Source organism: Sitophilus oryzae, unplaced genomic scaffold (genome assembly GCF_002938485.1).
Source record: "Sitophilus oryzae breed Bouriz unplaced genomic scaffold, Soryzae_2.0 scaffold_1625_pilon_pilon, whole genome shotgun sequence".
NCBI classification, from domain to species: Eukaryota; Metazoa; Arthropoda; class Insecta; order Coleoptera; family Curculionidae; genus Sitophilus; species Sitophilus oryzae.
Window position 1 is genome coordinate 2,188,165 of NW_022146309.1, and position 15,551 is coordinate 2,203,715.

A 15,551-nucleotide genomic window follows, 5' to 3' on the forward strand; every position below is an offset into this window, starting at 1 on the left:
ATATTGACCTCAAAATTTTACCCAGCTAGTAGGATAAAATAAAACAAATACATATACTATTACTTACATATATTTTATTAACAATAATAATATTGATACATTTTTCATACAAGTTTATGTAGCATTAATGTTCTTAACCTAAAGCTAATACAAAAAAAAACCGAATCATATAAATCATCCACAAGATTATTAAGCCTTTTTGAAGCTCTAAATTTATCTGAATTGATGCAGACTGATGCGCAACCCTATAGAATCTTTTCCAATCTCTGCAACATGGCATACATTGCACAGAACTCCTTTATATTTCGGCAAATACGAACAGCCACAAAGGGGACACTTTTCTTCCGGTTTGCCCCTGTATATTGGCGTGTAGGAATAGCCGCACAGAGTGAAAGGGTTGTGCTCGTCGTAGTGGAGCTGCAGCTCATCGGTAGGGTTAGAATCGCAAGCCTAAAAATATTACTAGTTAATCCTTTGAATAAGAAGATTAAGGAAGGAGCATATCAAAAATAGATCGAAAGCGACGGGCTCCTAAAATGGCCGACTTAAATTTCCGGTTTATCAGTGTCTTCTAATTTTTATTTTAAAAAAATGTAAAACTATGATGGTAGGGTAGACGTGGGGTAGACTCAATAATTTGTTGTTTTATCTTTACGATTTGTGAATAAATTTTGGTAGTTATTAAAATTGGGTTATAGAAATAGTATTAATTTAATAAAAATAGATAAAGTCCTTAATAAGTATTATTAACACAAACATCCGATACGCTACTGAAGCAGGTAAGTCAAATTAACGTATCTAAATTCTTTGACATCTAATCTTTGACAAGTAATAAATAAAAGCTAAAATGCTAGAAAAATATATAATTTAGTTAATTTAAGTGAATTTCATAAATGATCGGTTCACTACACGTATGTATACAGTAATACCCCGGACTTACGCGATAGGTGGGACTGAGCGCTATCCGCGTAAGTCGAATTCGCGTAAGTCGGGGTACAATTTTGCATATAAAGACATACAAAGTATGTTTAATTGGGACTGGAGACTAAATAAAACAATATGGCTGGTATAGCCACCTTCATTTATCATAGCTTTGAGTTTCTCTGGATAGAGAGATGCTGCCTCTTTATCTGCACTTGCCGCCTCTCCACTTTCTGCAATGCTATGCCAGTTACAGCGACTTTTGAACCGGCTGAACCAACCGTTACTGGCTTTAAACGTTTCATCTTTAGCCATCTCCCCAGCTTCTTCTTTTAATTTCTCAAAAATTTGGTTTAGCTTTTGAAAGCACACCGTGTTCTGATCAATAGGACAATTTTTCACACTTACTTGATTATCACACCATAATTTTAACAATGTTTCCATTTCAGCGATAATACCATGCCGTTTACGAATGATGCTTGAATTCAAAGACTGAGCATTTTTCACAGCTTCGAGAATTTTTTCTCTTACTTTTCGTAATTGATCTGACTGTCGATTCCGGAAGTTCATACTTCTTCGCTAAATTCACAAAATTTTTATTTGCCATTTTCGTAAGTTCTTTTAATAATGTTAAGTTTACACTCCAAAGATAATGTTTTTCTCTTCTTGTTTAAAGCAAAAGAGTCGGTTCTACTTCGTTTGGATGCCATAGTACTTAGTAAATATCTCAGGTCGTCGCACAACGCACAAAAAAACACAAAATCGTAACTTATGTACCTACGCGCCGATTCCGCACTACACGTATGTGCTTGTTGTAAACTGAACGAATAATAATGCGGGCGGGGGGAGTCAGAAACAAACGCCGCCGCTTGACCTTGACTGCACGGCGTTCAAACAAAAAACGAATAGACGAGAAAATTAAATCGCGTAACTCCGAATTCGCGTAAGTCGAGGTAGCGTAAGTCGGGGTATTACTGTATTATATAGTCACTTACTAGCGAAAAGTTGTTCCATTATTTCACTCGATTTTTGCCGAGATCTACCGCACGCTACACAACCAACTATTTTAGAGTCTTTTTCGATAAATCGCGATAGTGTCACTGTTAATTTAAGTTCTGCCACTAAATTTCATCCTAGATCTACTACCTTTATACAAACTATCAGTAGTAGAATAAATAATAAATAACATAAAATAAGCTCCGTAAACACTGACAAATCCACAAAATTTCAAATCAAATTCAAATGTGTCAAATGAATCGTCAAACAGAACTGTCAAGGATCCCCACCCTAGAGAGCTTTTATGGTGGCTTTTCCGCCCACCATGCATGAATACATGGATAGCATTAAGCATACCGCGCACTTATGCGCAGCGCGGCGCGGCGAAGCGCGGCGAAAAACCGTGCAACGGATTAAATTTGTGTTATATAATGCACGTCCGCTGACTCAAGCGAAGCAACCGCTTGCACCGCGCGCCGAAGCGCCGTTCGTTGCAGACCTAGAATCCAAAGCGAAGAAATTCTCTTCGGGCCGCTTCGCGTGCCCTAGTGCGCGGTGGTCAGCGGAAATTTTCTTTGTTTTTGCTCATTTTCGGAATTTATTTTGGGTGTCTTCGGATTAATGATTCTACGATTGATGTATTACTAATTGGCATTTAGGTTGTGTTTAGTCAAGAACCCGTTTATTTTGTTTGAATTTGTTTCTTGTAATTTAATTATTGAGATCATGGGTGATGAAAACATTCATTTTTGATTATTACAGAGCTACAAAAGAGTATATGATGTTGGTTAGGGACTCCAAATTATCACAACCCAATTGAGGATTGAGACAATATCTGTGAAGAAAATAAGCTAATATTGTTATATTTTTAGATCATAAATAAAAATTTAAAATATGGTTTCCACCAATGTACGGACTATTTAATTTAGAATAAACGGAAAGATCACCCATATAAAACAAATAATATAAATTATTCTCTATTAGTTTTATTAGACATTATTAAAAAAACTTGCTTGAACTTGGAAACTGAAAGTCTTCCTTAACGCCCAATTGGGCAGCGAAAATCTAGTTTTTGACACTCTATAGTTGGTATTAACAAAGAAAGAAGTTCAGCAAGTTTTTGGTGGGTCATTCTATAATACATTTTTAATAAAAATTTTTCTTTTGGACTTCCAGCTTTCGTCTTTCTTAAGCGGCCCTCACACGATCAATAATATTGTCAATGTTTTTTATTGTCAATATTTTATCAATTATTTGAAAGTTTGGCCTGACACGGTCAATACATATATCAATATTAAGTTTTGTGCAGATATTAAGTGTGAATTATACCCTCGATTATACCCTATGCCAAAAAATTAAAGATAAAAAAAGCGTGTCATTTTGGCATTTTGGCAGTGAGTGTCAGTCAGTGAGAAAAAATAGAGAAAAGCATTTAAGAAAAGACCGTTTATATAAAATTATGGATATCGGAAAAGAGGAAACGGGTTCGGCCCACCACTTTAAATCTTCTTAGAGTACGTTTAAGAAACGGAGAGCCTGATGATTGCGATCTAAAACTGGTGAAAACAATGACGGCGATGTTCCGTCTTCCGCCATGGTTACGAATAAACTAGTCAAATTTTGTCAATCATGCGACCTAACGATCAATATATTGTCAATACGCCTAGCTCCGCCTTTAATATTGTCGAGTATATTCAGGGTCCCGAAAATCCATCAATATATTGAAAGTACATCAATATGTACGTTCAAACGCTCAATAATATTGTCAATTTTTTTTTTTATTATTGACAATATTATTGATCGTGTGAGGGCCGCTTTAAATCTGAATGAAGGTGTATATTTCCTTAACGCATTTTCTTTTTTATATTAATGTTATGAATCCAAAAATTTTTCTCTTTTTTGTTACTCACCCATATCTTTTTCTTTAGTTATTGTACATTTAAAATAAAAAAATCTCCCTCTGAACTGCTGCTGGAACGTGAGGACATAATGAAGATTTAATACACCTTTATATCAAACCGTCACAGAGATAATACTAAAATTGAAAGGGTCAGCTCAAAACAATTTTAAACTTTAAATTACAACCGCGTACGCAAAACCGTGCATAAGTTAGCGGACCCATCAAAAATTCGCCGCGCTGCGCCGCGCCGCGCTTCGCATAAGTGCGCGATATGCTTTATGCTCCTTCCTCTTTGAATAAGAAGACTAAGGAAGGAGCATAATGCTATCCATGTATTCCTGCATGGTGGGCGGAAAAGCAACCATAAAAGCTCTCTAGGTTGGGGATCCTTGACAGTCTGTTTGACGTTTCCATTGACACATTTGAATTTGACTTTGAAATTTTGTGTTTTATATAAAATCAGATAAAAAAAAATATATTTTATGTTATTTATTATTATTCTTACTCTGATAGTTGCTATAAAGGTATTAAATCTAGATGGAAATTTGTGGCAGAAACTAAATTAAACAGTGACACTATAGTGACACTATCGCAATTTATCGAAAAGGACTCTAAAATAGTTGGTTGTGTAGCGTGCGGTAGATCTCCGCAAAAATTGAGTGAAATAATGGAAACACCTTTTCGCCTAGTAAGTGACTATATAATTATACATACGTGTAGTAAACCGATCATATATTGATTCAACTTAAATTAAAACTAAATTATATATTTTTCTTGCATTTTTAGCCTGTTTATTTATTACTTGTCAAAGATTAGATGTTTAAAGAATTTATATACGTTAATTTGACTTTACCTGCTTCAGTAGCGTATATTCGGCATTGTTTGCTGTTAATAAATACTTATTTATAACTTATCTATTTTATTAGAATTATATATTTTGGATAACAATTTTTAATAACTACCAAACATTTATTCACAACGTAAAATAAAACAACAAATTATTGAGTTCTACCCCACGTCTACCCTACATCATAGTTTTACATTTTTTAAATAAAATTAGAACGACACTGATAAACCGGAATTTAAGTCGGCCATATTTGAGGCCCATCGCGGTGTACCTAAGATTTTTGATATGCTCCTTCCTTAGTCTTCTTATTCCTAAGAGTTAATCACTAAAATCCTTAAGAAAAAAACAAGGATGGGTGCATAGAAAAACCTCTAACGTAAAAAACTATTTTTTACGTGTCACATAAAAGAACTCACTTGAAGTATTTTCCTGGCCTGTTGGGCGACTTCGGGCCTGGGTCCCAAATCCAGCAGCCTCTTGGCGAAGGAGGCGGCCGTTCGACAGTTCTTCAGCTTGAAGAACATGTTGAGCGCGGTGCGCAAAGTGAGAATTTGATGCACCGCTTGCAGTTTGCAGTGGGTGAAGTACGCCGCCATTTCGCATTGTCTCTTTTGTTCCTCCACCGTACCTAAAACAAGGAGATAATATAAACACTAGATTTATTTTCGTAAAATCAATTAAAGCCCACCTTTAGGCAACGTTTTCCTTAAGGTCTCCATCTGCAGTCCGCAAATATACTCCCCGCATATCCTGACCAACTGCTGCGCCTCGGCAATCTCCTGCTTGGTGTCCACCACCAGCAACGTAACCGACAACAGAATATTCTGGAACTTCTCGATGGCCTCGGTGAACTTGCCGCCGGTGGTCAGCTGGTAGCCCAATTGCAAATCGGCCACCAGAGCGTTCAGGTCCGTGCCCACCTTGGGCAGGCCGTTCTTCGCCGCGGCCTCCTTCCAGTTGCGCAGCGGGTGCGTGAAGAGGGGCGGTACGTTGGCCAGGTGGGTGGCCACGGTGCGCGAGCCCGCGTACAGGCCGGCGAACAAAGGCTCGTACGGCTTGAAACTGACCACGCCCAGCTGGTCGTGCAGGAGGCGCGCCGCCGACTCGAACGAACCGGCCGCCACGTGGTCCGCGGCCAGCTGCGAGTTTTTGGTCCAGGTGAGACGCGGGGAAGGTCCTGAAATGGGAAAAATACCAGGGTAGGATGATTAATACGAGAGTTTAATGTGGAATAAAATTAAGGTTAAGCGACCGTACTAAGAGGTTGACGTTTAATATTTACCTTGGGCGGGTAGATGAACGTAAGCGTCGGCGTTGTCGGCTTCTTGAGTCGGTCCCAAATCTGGAATCTCCAAATCGGCATCTCCCACGTCCCAGCCAGTTTCTCCGCCGTCGCCAGAGGCCGATACTGAGCCTTTTCTGCCATCTGCTATGACAACGACACGTGTCAATCAATATCGTCAATATTTATATGATTTTTCATAGTTTTATCAAATTAAATAAAACCATTAAAAATGGAATATTTTTAAAGATTGTACAGGGTGGGTCAAATTCGACGCTTTTAAATGAAAACACCCTTTTCTGTAGGAGATAGACAAAAACTAATATCGGTGTCTGGAGCTCAATTTTTGTCAAAAACATGATGGCGAAAACCGCATATCGATATCTGTTAACCGTTTCGGAGTTACGGGTATTTTTCAAAAATATGCATTTTTTAACAAATCGCTGTAACTCTTTTTGCCCTTATGCCGAAAATTTGGTATTTTTATAAAAACATTTCCAAAGCACTTTACGTTAGAATTTAATGCGGTTTAAGGTATAATTTTATTCTTAAAATTTAAGGTATTTTTTAAGAATTTATCAACAGGAAAATTTTGATTTTTTATTATACAATAAAAATAATTATATTTTAATTTATTTGAAAAATAATTTAAAATTACCTTTCCAAAATACCTCCTCAACATACTTTGATATTTTGCTCGCGATTCCTCTTCGAGTATATAAAAATTCGCCCGCCTTAAATAAGGTAGGCTTTGAACGGGCACCGGCTGTAATGCAAAAAAAAAAAAAAAAAAAAAAAAAATTAAATACATATATAATATAATATTTGCTATTGAAGAGATGCAGAATTTTTAACAATTTAAAAATATTTAACCAACATCAACAGTATCAACACATTTAAACTTATATCTAATAATCTAATAAATAAATATTTTTTTTTTATTTTATTAGATTTTGCTATAGGTGTTCAACATATCAACATAGTCTACTGTTATGGACAGACGATACAGTTTTTGAACATTTCCGCGGAATTCATTAACTCAGTAAGGGGTGAAAGATACCCTCTCCTAACTTCTACTCTCTCTCTCAAATTCTTGGTCTAGATTATACGAAGAAATAAGGAACCTTTTTCATTTTCGCCAAATATATCAATTATGGATTAGATCCATGGGCACTAAGTCAGGCGCCCTCAACGGCAAACGGCTGGGATCTTGGTTTAGCTATTCAAATATTCTTGAAATTGGCTGCAAAAATTTGCTAATAACTTCAGCGTTCTTCGAGAGCCGGTGCGATACCTCTTGCTGGGGAAAAAATATTGTTTTTCGCGGTTCCATTAGATGGCCTACTCCTCATCAATAAGGGGCGTCAAGGCCCCCCTACTAGTTAAAAGGGCGAACTTTTAAAATTCTTTAATTTCATCTCTCTCTAAAAATAAATCGAAGCTACAAAAATTCCTTGAGGAAAAGTTGCTTGTCCATTTGTTATGAACAACTTTCATACAGGTCAATTTGTTATAAAACAAACTTTTTGAAAACCACCCTAAAGAGCTCATGAAACGGCCGCTAAGTCCGGAAATAATAAACTTATAAAAATTAATTAGGCGAACTTATAGAGAATGTTCTCATGTACAATTTGCGTCTAATTATTTTGTTGTAGTAGTTTAAAAAAACACCCCTATCGCTCAAAAACCGCAAGGGGAAAATTTCCGATTTTGTTTATGTTACACTCAGAAGACAGTCGCTGACAAACTCTGAAAAAATCGGCTCGCCCGTAATTTTTTTTCACTCTCTATACGGCGATACAATTTTACTGGATTAACATACCGGTTTGCGATCGAGAAAAGTTCCGAGAGAAATAAGCAAACATAGAGCGGCGCCCTAACTCACCCTGCTGACAGTGAGGAGGGGCCAGTTGGATTCGGCCTGTTGAATGGGCGGCGGCGGTTTCAGGAACTTGGCCTTGATGTCGACATCGGGCAACTTCTTCTCGTCCCCTATTTGTTCTTTTAACTCTTGGGCCTCCTCGGTCAGTCCGTGAGTGGCCGCCGTCAAATACGCCAAAGACAACTGGTTGGTGGTTTTCAACACTTTCACTCGTTCCTCCAAGTCGCCTAAGACGACACACGCGTTATTCAATTATTCGCACGCACTTCACACGCATGCACCAAGTCAAAGTCGAAACATAATTTTGTTAGTCACTTATTTTAAAATAATAATAATTTAACTAAATTTTTAAAAAATTCTTTTAAATATTTTGTATTTGACAGCTCCCAGATGCGAGCTGTCAACTTTGGCTTGGTGCATTTGAAGTTGTTTTCAAAGCAGAAGTGAAGATTGCCACAAAAAGATTTTTTAAAACTCTAATATAAAAAAAATGTCGACAGGGTTGTTCACCACATACGACACGGAGTATTGTAGCTAAACGATGAGATTTTTACAAATTGTAAGTTTGGGGTTCGTTGAAGGACTATTAGAGCTACAATTTAAAAATATTTTTACAAGATACAGAGTGTGGAAATAAAATAAAAATATCAAAGTTGTATTTTTTAAAATGGAACTACCCTGTATATTATTATTTTAGTTTCTACGATTAAAATAAAGGTAAATTTGATTAAGGTTTATTATGTAATACTTACCGTTTTCAGAAATATTTTCAATTTTTTTTTTTTTTTTTTAAAATTTTAAAGCTTCATTTCTACAAGGTATCAATGTTTTTTAATACTAAATATTTAATGAAGTTTATTTATTGATCAGTTATTGTGTTGCAATAATAAAAATAAATACCTGTATACAGAGTGTCTAAAAATTTATTTTATATTAAAAATAGGAAACAACATTTTTTAGCTTCTTTAATTTAAATAGAATGCCCTGTATGTTTGGGAGAATCAGATGCACAATTAAATTGTGTCTATCAAATTGTATTATACCATTTTTACCTATCCTTCAAGTTTCGTAGAAAATGCATTTTCTTATAATTTAGACCCTCATTTATCCAATATATCCATGGAATATTGACATTTTAGATTGTTTTTTAAAGAGCAACAAATGTACAAGATGTACAGACTAGTAATATTATCGTTTTAGCAAAGTAATATTACTATGATTGTATGCAAAGAAACTATTTAAATCTTTATAAAAGTGCCACCATTAATTAAAATAACACCATTATTTCCTTATATACTAATTAATTACATAGTTAATTGTGTTCGTTAATAAATTATTATAAATAAATGTGGATTTGAATCCGAAATCAATATAATAATAAGTTATCAAATTAAGTCTCTGTTGGTATAAATAAGCATTTATTAAAAATGAAATATCATTTTTTAGGTGTTACTTTTTATCCACGCTGTCACAATACACATATAAAACTCAGTTTTTTGGTATTTGGAGCAATTATTATTAATCAACACCAAACAGTCCAGTTAATGGTTTGAATACTGGAATCGTATTAATTGGTCCTCTTGTAAAATATTTAAACAGTTTTATTTTATTTTTTAATGAAATAATATACGAATTATATCGACAATACATATGAGTATCTGTACTCTTTAAAATTTGTTTATCTTTAAAAATAATCTAAAATATCAATAGTCCATGGGTATATTGATAAATAAGTTCTAAATTACAAGAAAATGCCTTTTATACGGAAACTTAAAGGAGATGGGTAAAATGGGTATAATATAATTTGATAGACAGATTGATTGTGCATCTGATTCTCGTAAAATATACAGGTGTTCCCACATTAAATTAAACAAGTTAATACCGTTTGAGCTAATATAGAAAAATAAATTTTTAAGACACTCTATATAAAACAATATCATTTATTATTGCAACGCCTAACTTTGATCCAGTAAATAAACTTCGATATAAATCTTGGTATTACTGACCTATGAAACCTTAAAATTACCCAATTCTAAAATTAGTATTCAAAAAAAACAAGGTTAAGTATAAATCTTAAATTCCTGCTATTGTCGTAGAGAAACAAAGTGCAATAACTCTGGGGAGTGTTCCATTTAAAAAAATACAACTGATATTTTAGTTGACTGAGGACACTTTCTGGCAATCTTTCTAGTATTTTTAGTGGCCCTCTAGTCGCTTCATCGGAAGCAAACTTTAATTTATATCATCGTTCTATTACTCCATGTCATTATATTTCTTTCCTATGAATCCAACTTTATGGTGGATACTGTGTAAATGTTTATTATATTTAACTTAAATTTAATTATATTTTCACTGGAATGCAAAATAATGTGTTTTATCGAAAACCCATATTTGTATCTCTTTTAACTTGCGTTTTAGCCCAAACTAAAACGAAAATGTATAGGTATTGTACTTGTTTATATATATCAACCATAAAGTTGCCCAACCGACTAGACAAAATGCGCTGTCAACTGGAGGACAAATCGTGAACCTTTCAGGGCAGAGTCAAGAAATATCCCGATTATTTTCGTTATTTTTCCTCAGAGTAATGTAATATAGCCCGGGTTTCTACGAACTTTAATAGTGATCAGCTGATTAAGAAATTTAAACAGAAACTTTTATTTTGTGTAAATTGTGGATTATTTTTGCCTGTTATTTTAAAAATTCCTAAAACCAGTATTAACAAAGGAAATTATTATTTCGATATGTTGGTACATTATTTATAATTTCTGATAATGCTAATTGCACGGTAATTAATATTTAAAAAGTTACATACCTATTTTAATTTGATTTAATGCAGGTTTATAAAAGAATCATTTCATTTCTTAGATTATTTTATTCTAAATTGAATGCTTTACAGATTTTATGATATTTTTTGAAAACATGGAACTTTTACATTTTTGATGCCAACTAATTGGCATGGTATTATTGGTATGGAAATTAATAGAAAGAATTGGCTATAGCGGAATTTTTCGAAAAAAACATATTATACCTATATCGCTGAAAAGCTTAAAAATGGCGCTTTTTATGAAGTCATTACCAACTATGGTTTCCATTTAAAAAAACATAATGTTTGTGTCATATGTCAATATTGACGGGCTTTAAAGAAAAACAGAAAACACAAACTCATTAGGTATGTGATTATCTACAACTTTTATCTGAAAACTTTTTGTCTAAAATACCGTATGATCGAATAAAACGGCTTCAACGTGGCTATGAAATGACGATCAGTAATTAGCTATATAATTTACATAGGTATAAAATGACAGCGATTTCATAGCCATCGTTGACGCCGTTTTTATTCGATCATACGGTAGATTATTTAACTAATTAATTATTATCATTTAACCTTAGCATTTAACCGACTCTCTATCTCCAGTAGTTTCCGAGATACCCATAGAGAACATCGTAGGAAACTCACCCTGTATAGTATTTAGAAAATAACTATTATTATTATTTGACTAGATTAATTTGATTAATAAAACTCGATTAATTTAATTTAAAATAGAATTTGAATAGATTTTTCCATTATATTCTACTACCAAGAAACCAAAATTATATGATAACGCACTTTTCAACGGAGTTGAAGGAAGATATAGAGTATCTATCACAATACTTAATAAAATTACTACAATTAGAGAAAACAAAAGAAAAAATACCCAAATACACCAAACTACTTCACCTACTACTCATCTACAAAATAAGCTAATATAATCTCTTATAAAACACTACACAACTACTTCTTCACTACTTCAGCCACTTCTACACTGAAAAAATTATCAAACTTACTAATTAATCAAACAAAAAACCAAATTATCCTTTCGCCTACTACTTAACTGCAAAGATAATAAATATAAAAACACTACTAAACTATTTCTGGTATTCTACACTAAACATTTATAATTAAACTTAATAAAATTAATCTAATTTTTTTTTTTTTTATTTATTTTATTAAGAACATTTTTTAAAACTAGAAAAACAGAACCTCGATACGTGCAGCCAATTATAATAGATCAGGGGGACAAAGATATAAAATACTTTAAAAAAAAAAAAAAAAAAAAAAAATATCTCGAAAATTATCTAAACAAACATTTTTTTTCTTATCGGTAAAAACATCGACCTTGTCGGCCTTGCGGAATTTGTCGGGTATTTACAATGGTCGGATTGTATAATTACCAGCTTTTATATCATATCTAATAGACAAAAATTATCTGGTCGATTAGTAACCAATTGGCACAGTCCGAAAATTATCGATTTTTATTTTCCCTGTTTTTATTGGCCGCTTCAAAATTCAGAGTAACAAAAAATATTTTTCTCTAGTAAAAGACTGTGAAATACGCCCCGCCATCTGGTGCTTTACATCCATAAACGTCTTAGGTTGAGCTACTTTAAAAATTCATATACAAGGATAATAACAAAAAATAATGTTAACAAAATGGTGAATGCAGCAAAACATTTTCAAATAATATTTTAAAAAATGTTGACAAAATGGTGAATGCGCTAGGTGGGAAAGGACTAACAGACACATCAAAATTAAAAAAAAAAAATTCTTACCAAGTAAAAGGGCTCCGTGATACTGAGAAGACCTTGCTTTCCTTATTTCCGCTATTTTAGTCATTTTTCTCAGCTTGTCCAAGTTTCCCGTTATCAGATACAAGAACGACAGTTTTTCGAAGCTCTTGGTTCTCTGGTAACACATTTCCACCACTTGATGATTACCCTGTATATAAAAAAAAAGAAAAAAAATAGCACATAATCACACTGTACTTCTGTGATCAAACTGGAATCAAAATACTTTACCTGCCACAAGGCAGCTTGGGCTAACTTGTCCCAACACGCTTTATCGTTCAAAGATTTGGCCGCTTCCAGAGCAATTTCTATATTTCCGCATTCCAGGGCCAGAGTGAACCTGGTCTTGTCGTCTTTGACGAAGTGCAGGGCCACCTCGGGGTACCCTTTCTGCTGCAGGTACGAAATGATCGACTGGCCGACCAATCGCGATTTTTGAACCATGTAAAGAACCTAAAAATTATTTTTTACCAATCTGAATAACTTTTAGAACAATTTACCTCTTCGTATCTATGATTTATTAGGGCCAATTTAAATTTATACTCTGTAGGATCGACCGTGAGTATCCTGGGCTTACATTCACGATCCAAACAGAATACTTGGCTGCCTTTCACCCTCGTTATATAAATTGGTAAGTCTAATGTACGAATAATGCCGTGATCTCTGCAAAGTGATAATATTAAATGTTGCTTAAAATTACTAGACCTAAAGTGTTGAAATTAAAAAAAAAAAAAAAAAAAAAAAATTGGTACTTGCCCATTTGTCAAGGTATATTTAATATGATTGCTGGTGGTATAAATAAACACACCCGAGTCATCCCAGGCTCCAGATTTGACCCTGGTATTCTCATGGATAGAACATAATATTTCCAGTTTTCTATTGCACACAGTTACCGTGTGTTTGGCCAGTAAAGCAATGTAAGCCATATCGTTCGACCAAACAACATATCTACATTTATTGATTTTTACTACAAAAATTGTTTTTAAATTATTACAAACTGAATTATATTTTTTTTTGGTACTGACCTTGTGCAAGAGTCCTTTTTTGTTGAACGTCAAAGAGCGTTACATTTTCTGTATCCCTCAACAATAGCATGCCTGTACCAGCATAGAACACTTCATCACATGAAGGAGTCTGCACTTTTTTGGTCACCTCATTTTTCAAATTCTTTATCACCAATTGATGGCCTCTATCCAACACAGCAAATCTAAAATTTAAACACTGTAGAATTACGTATGTCTAAAAATTTATTCCAATAATTCTAACCTATTTCTTGCCACCCATAGTGCAGTAAGTCCACTGGATCTCTTACTTTCAACTTCGGGCACGTGATCTTCTCTTTCTGGATCTTTGGGGATCACATACAGATCATAAACACTATTATCTAAGTTTGAGGTGCGGGTAAAGAGAAGAACAGCATTCTCGGCTGGGTTAAACGACATACCATAAACCGGAACCTTTCCACCACCTAATAATAAAAACTCTTTAAACAAAATACAATTAAAATCATTACTAAAATACCTTTAATCTGAATGACGGGCACATCTTTAGCTGTGGTAAAATCCAGCCTCCTTAAATACCTTTCTTTGACATAGTACAACAGATTTCCGTGGACGGTATATGCTGGTCTTTCTCTTTCTAGCTTAAAGATAATCATACCACCATCATGCCCAGCAGCAAAGAGATTTAGGTTGGGATGGGAACTCATAACCCAGAATCTTTCATGTTCTCTATAAAAAAATATAAATAAATTGCCAAAGTAATAGTTAAATGTAATTTATTACCTTCTAAATGTGTGCAAACATGTTCTTTTTTGCATACACCACACTCTAATACTCTTATCTTCACTGTTAGAGAGGATTAGTTCTTGTTTAGGATGAAACAGGACGCAGGACACATTGTTGTAATGTCCACGACAAGTATCAACTTCCCAAGCTTTGGAATCATTCATTCTCCATAGTTTTACTTGACGGTCGTCAGCTCCAGATACTTAGAAACAAATTAAATAAAAAACTATAAATAAAATGCTAATATTTGCTTACCAATTAATGGCAAAGTGTGATGAAACGTCGCCCAATTCACTCCTCTATCATGCCCTTCCAAAACATGTTTTACTACAGCATCAGACACTCCAAACAGATCAGTTGCTCCAGGATTCTTCAAGTGGTCTTCCAAGCCGGCTGGCCCAGGAGCAACATTCTTTTTTCGCAAACCGGATATATCCCAAACTCTAACAGTGGAATCAAGACTGGCAGAAACTAGCAAATCTTCACTAGGATGAAATATTGCGCTCATCACATAATGGTTATGACCGGTTAAAACACAAATGCACGTTCTGCTCTGCCAGTTCCATATCCTAATTGTTTGATCGTCTGATGCAGAGACAATCCAAGGGTACTCATGATGAAATAGTGTTGTTCTGATGTAGTCCAAGTGGCCTAACAGTGTGAATATGCATCGTTTTTGCTTGTAATTCCATACCTATAAAGATGTTTGTGTATAATGCTAGGAATTAAAGGGGTATTGTAAGAGGAAACCTTGATTTTATAGTCGTCACCACCAGATACAAAAAGGGGCTGTTGACTATGGAAGCAAATGCCTCGAACTGGACCGTCGTGCTCGTCGAACTTCTCCAGCAAGGTGCACATTCGGTAATCCCATAATTGAATGCATCCGTTGTGAAGACTAGCCAAAATCCACGGTCTTTTGGGGTGGAAGGACAAGCCCTTTACTCGAGCTGACTTGGTTTCGAACTTGGTCAGCATAATTACTGTCCTATAATTTTCGCCGTATTTGTTTAGTAAATTTAAAATTCACCTTTTTTACTTAACGAGCCAAGCAATTGTAGTATTTAAGTTTTAAATTGAATTATTTTCATGTTTTGCCAACAAGACCGCTTTTGAGTAGACGTGGCTGTCAGCTGTCAGGAATGTGTCACTGTCGAACACAGCTGTCGAACACCTGTCGAACACAAGTCATTACAAGTGTCAAACTTTTACCACAGAGCAATCTGTTTCTACCACGGATTTTAACTTGGCAATGTTTATTTGGTTGCCTACCTATTTCTATTTTAGACTACCAAATATTTTCTTGTCTCAGTCTTTATATCAGTTTA

General features: G+C 34.5%; 1 protein-coding gene across 1 annotated transcript; it reads right to left on the minus strand.

The window, feature by feature from the left end:
• Positions 1 to 52: 52 nt before the first annotated feature.
• Positions 53 to 15,379, minus strand: LOC115880524 (coatomer subunit alpha). The gene is made up of 15 exons (XM_030897741.1): positions 14,974 to 15,379; positions 14,479 to 14,917; positions 14,221 to 14,425; positions 13,958 to 14,166; positions 13,703 to 13,904; positions 13,462 to 13,643; positions 13,193 to 13,403; positions 12,937 to 13,099; positions 12,668 to 12,889; positions 12,422 to 12,587; positions 7,828 to 8,055; positions 5,947 to 6,093; positions 5,353 to 5,841; positions 5,081 to 5,292; positions 53 to 450 (listed from the first exon to the last, which is right to left on the minus strand). The coding sequence occupies exons 1-15, from the start codon at positions 15,199 to 15,201 to the stop codon at positions 214 to 216; spliced, it is 3,540 nt and encodes a 1,179-aa protein (XP_030753601.1). The 5' UTR covers positions 15,202 to 15,379; the 3' UTR covers positions 53 to 213.
• Between the last annotated feature and the right edge of the window lie 172 nt (positions 15,380 to 15,551).

What these genes read in the sequence shown, in the direction of transcription:
- LOC115880524 (XM_030897741.1), bottom strand. Translation starts at nt 15,201, where the DNA reads ATGCTGACCAAGTTCGAAACCAAGTCAGCTCGAGTAAAGGGCTTGTCC. An exon ending in GTGACGACTATAAAATCAAG is followed by an intron (nt 14,918 to 14,973) that starts GTTTCCTCTTAC and finishes ACATCTTTATAG; the next exon opens with GTATGGAATTACAAGCAAAA. An exon ending in TAAATCATAGATACGAAGAG is followed by an intron (nt 12,890 to 12,936) that starts GTAAATTGTTCT and finishes AATAATTTTTAG; the next exon opens with GTTCTTTACATGGTTCAAAA.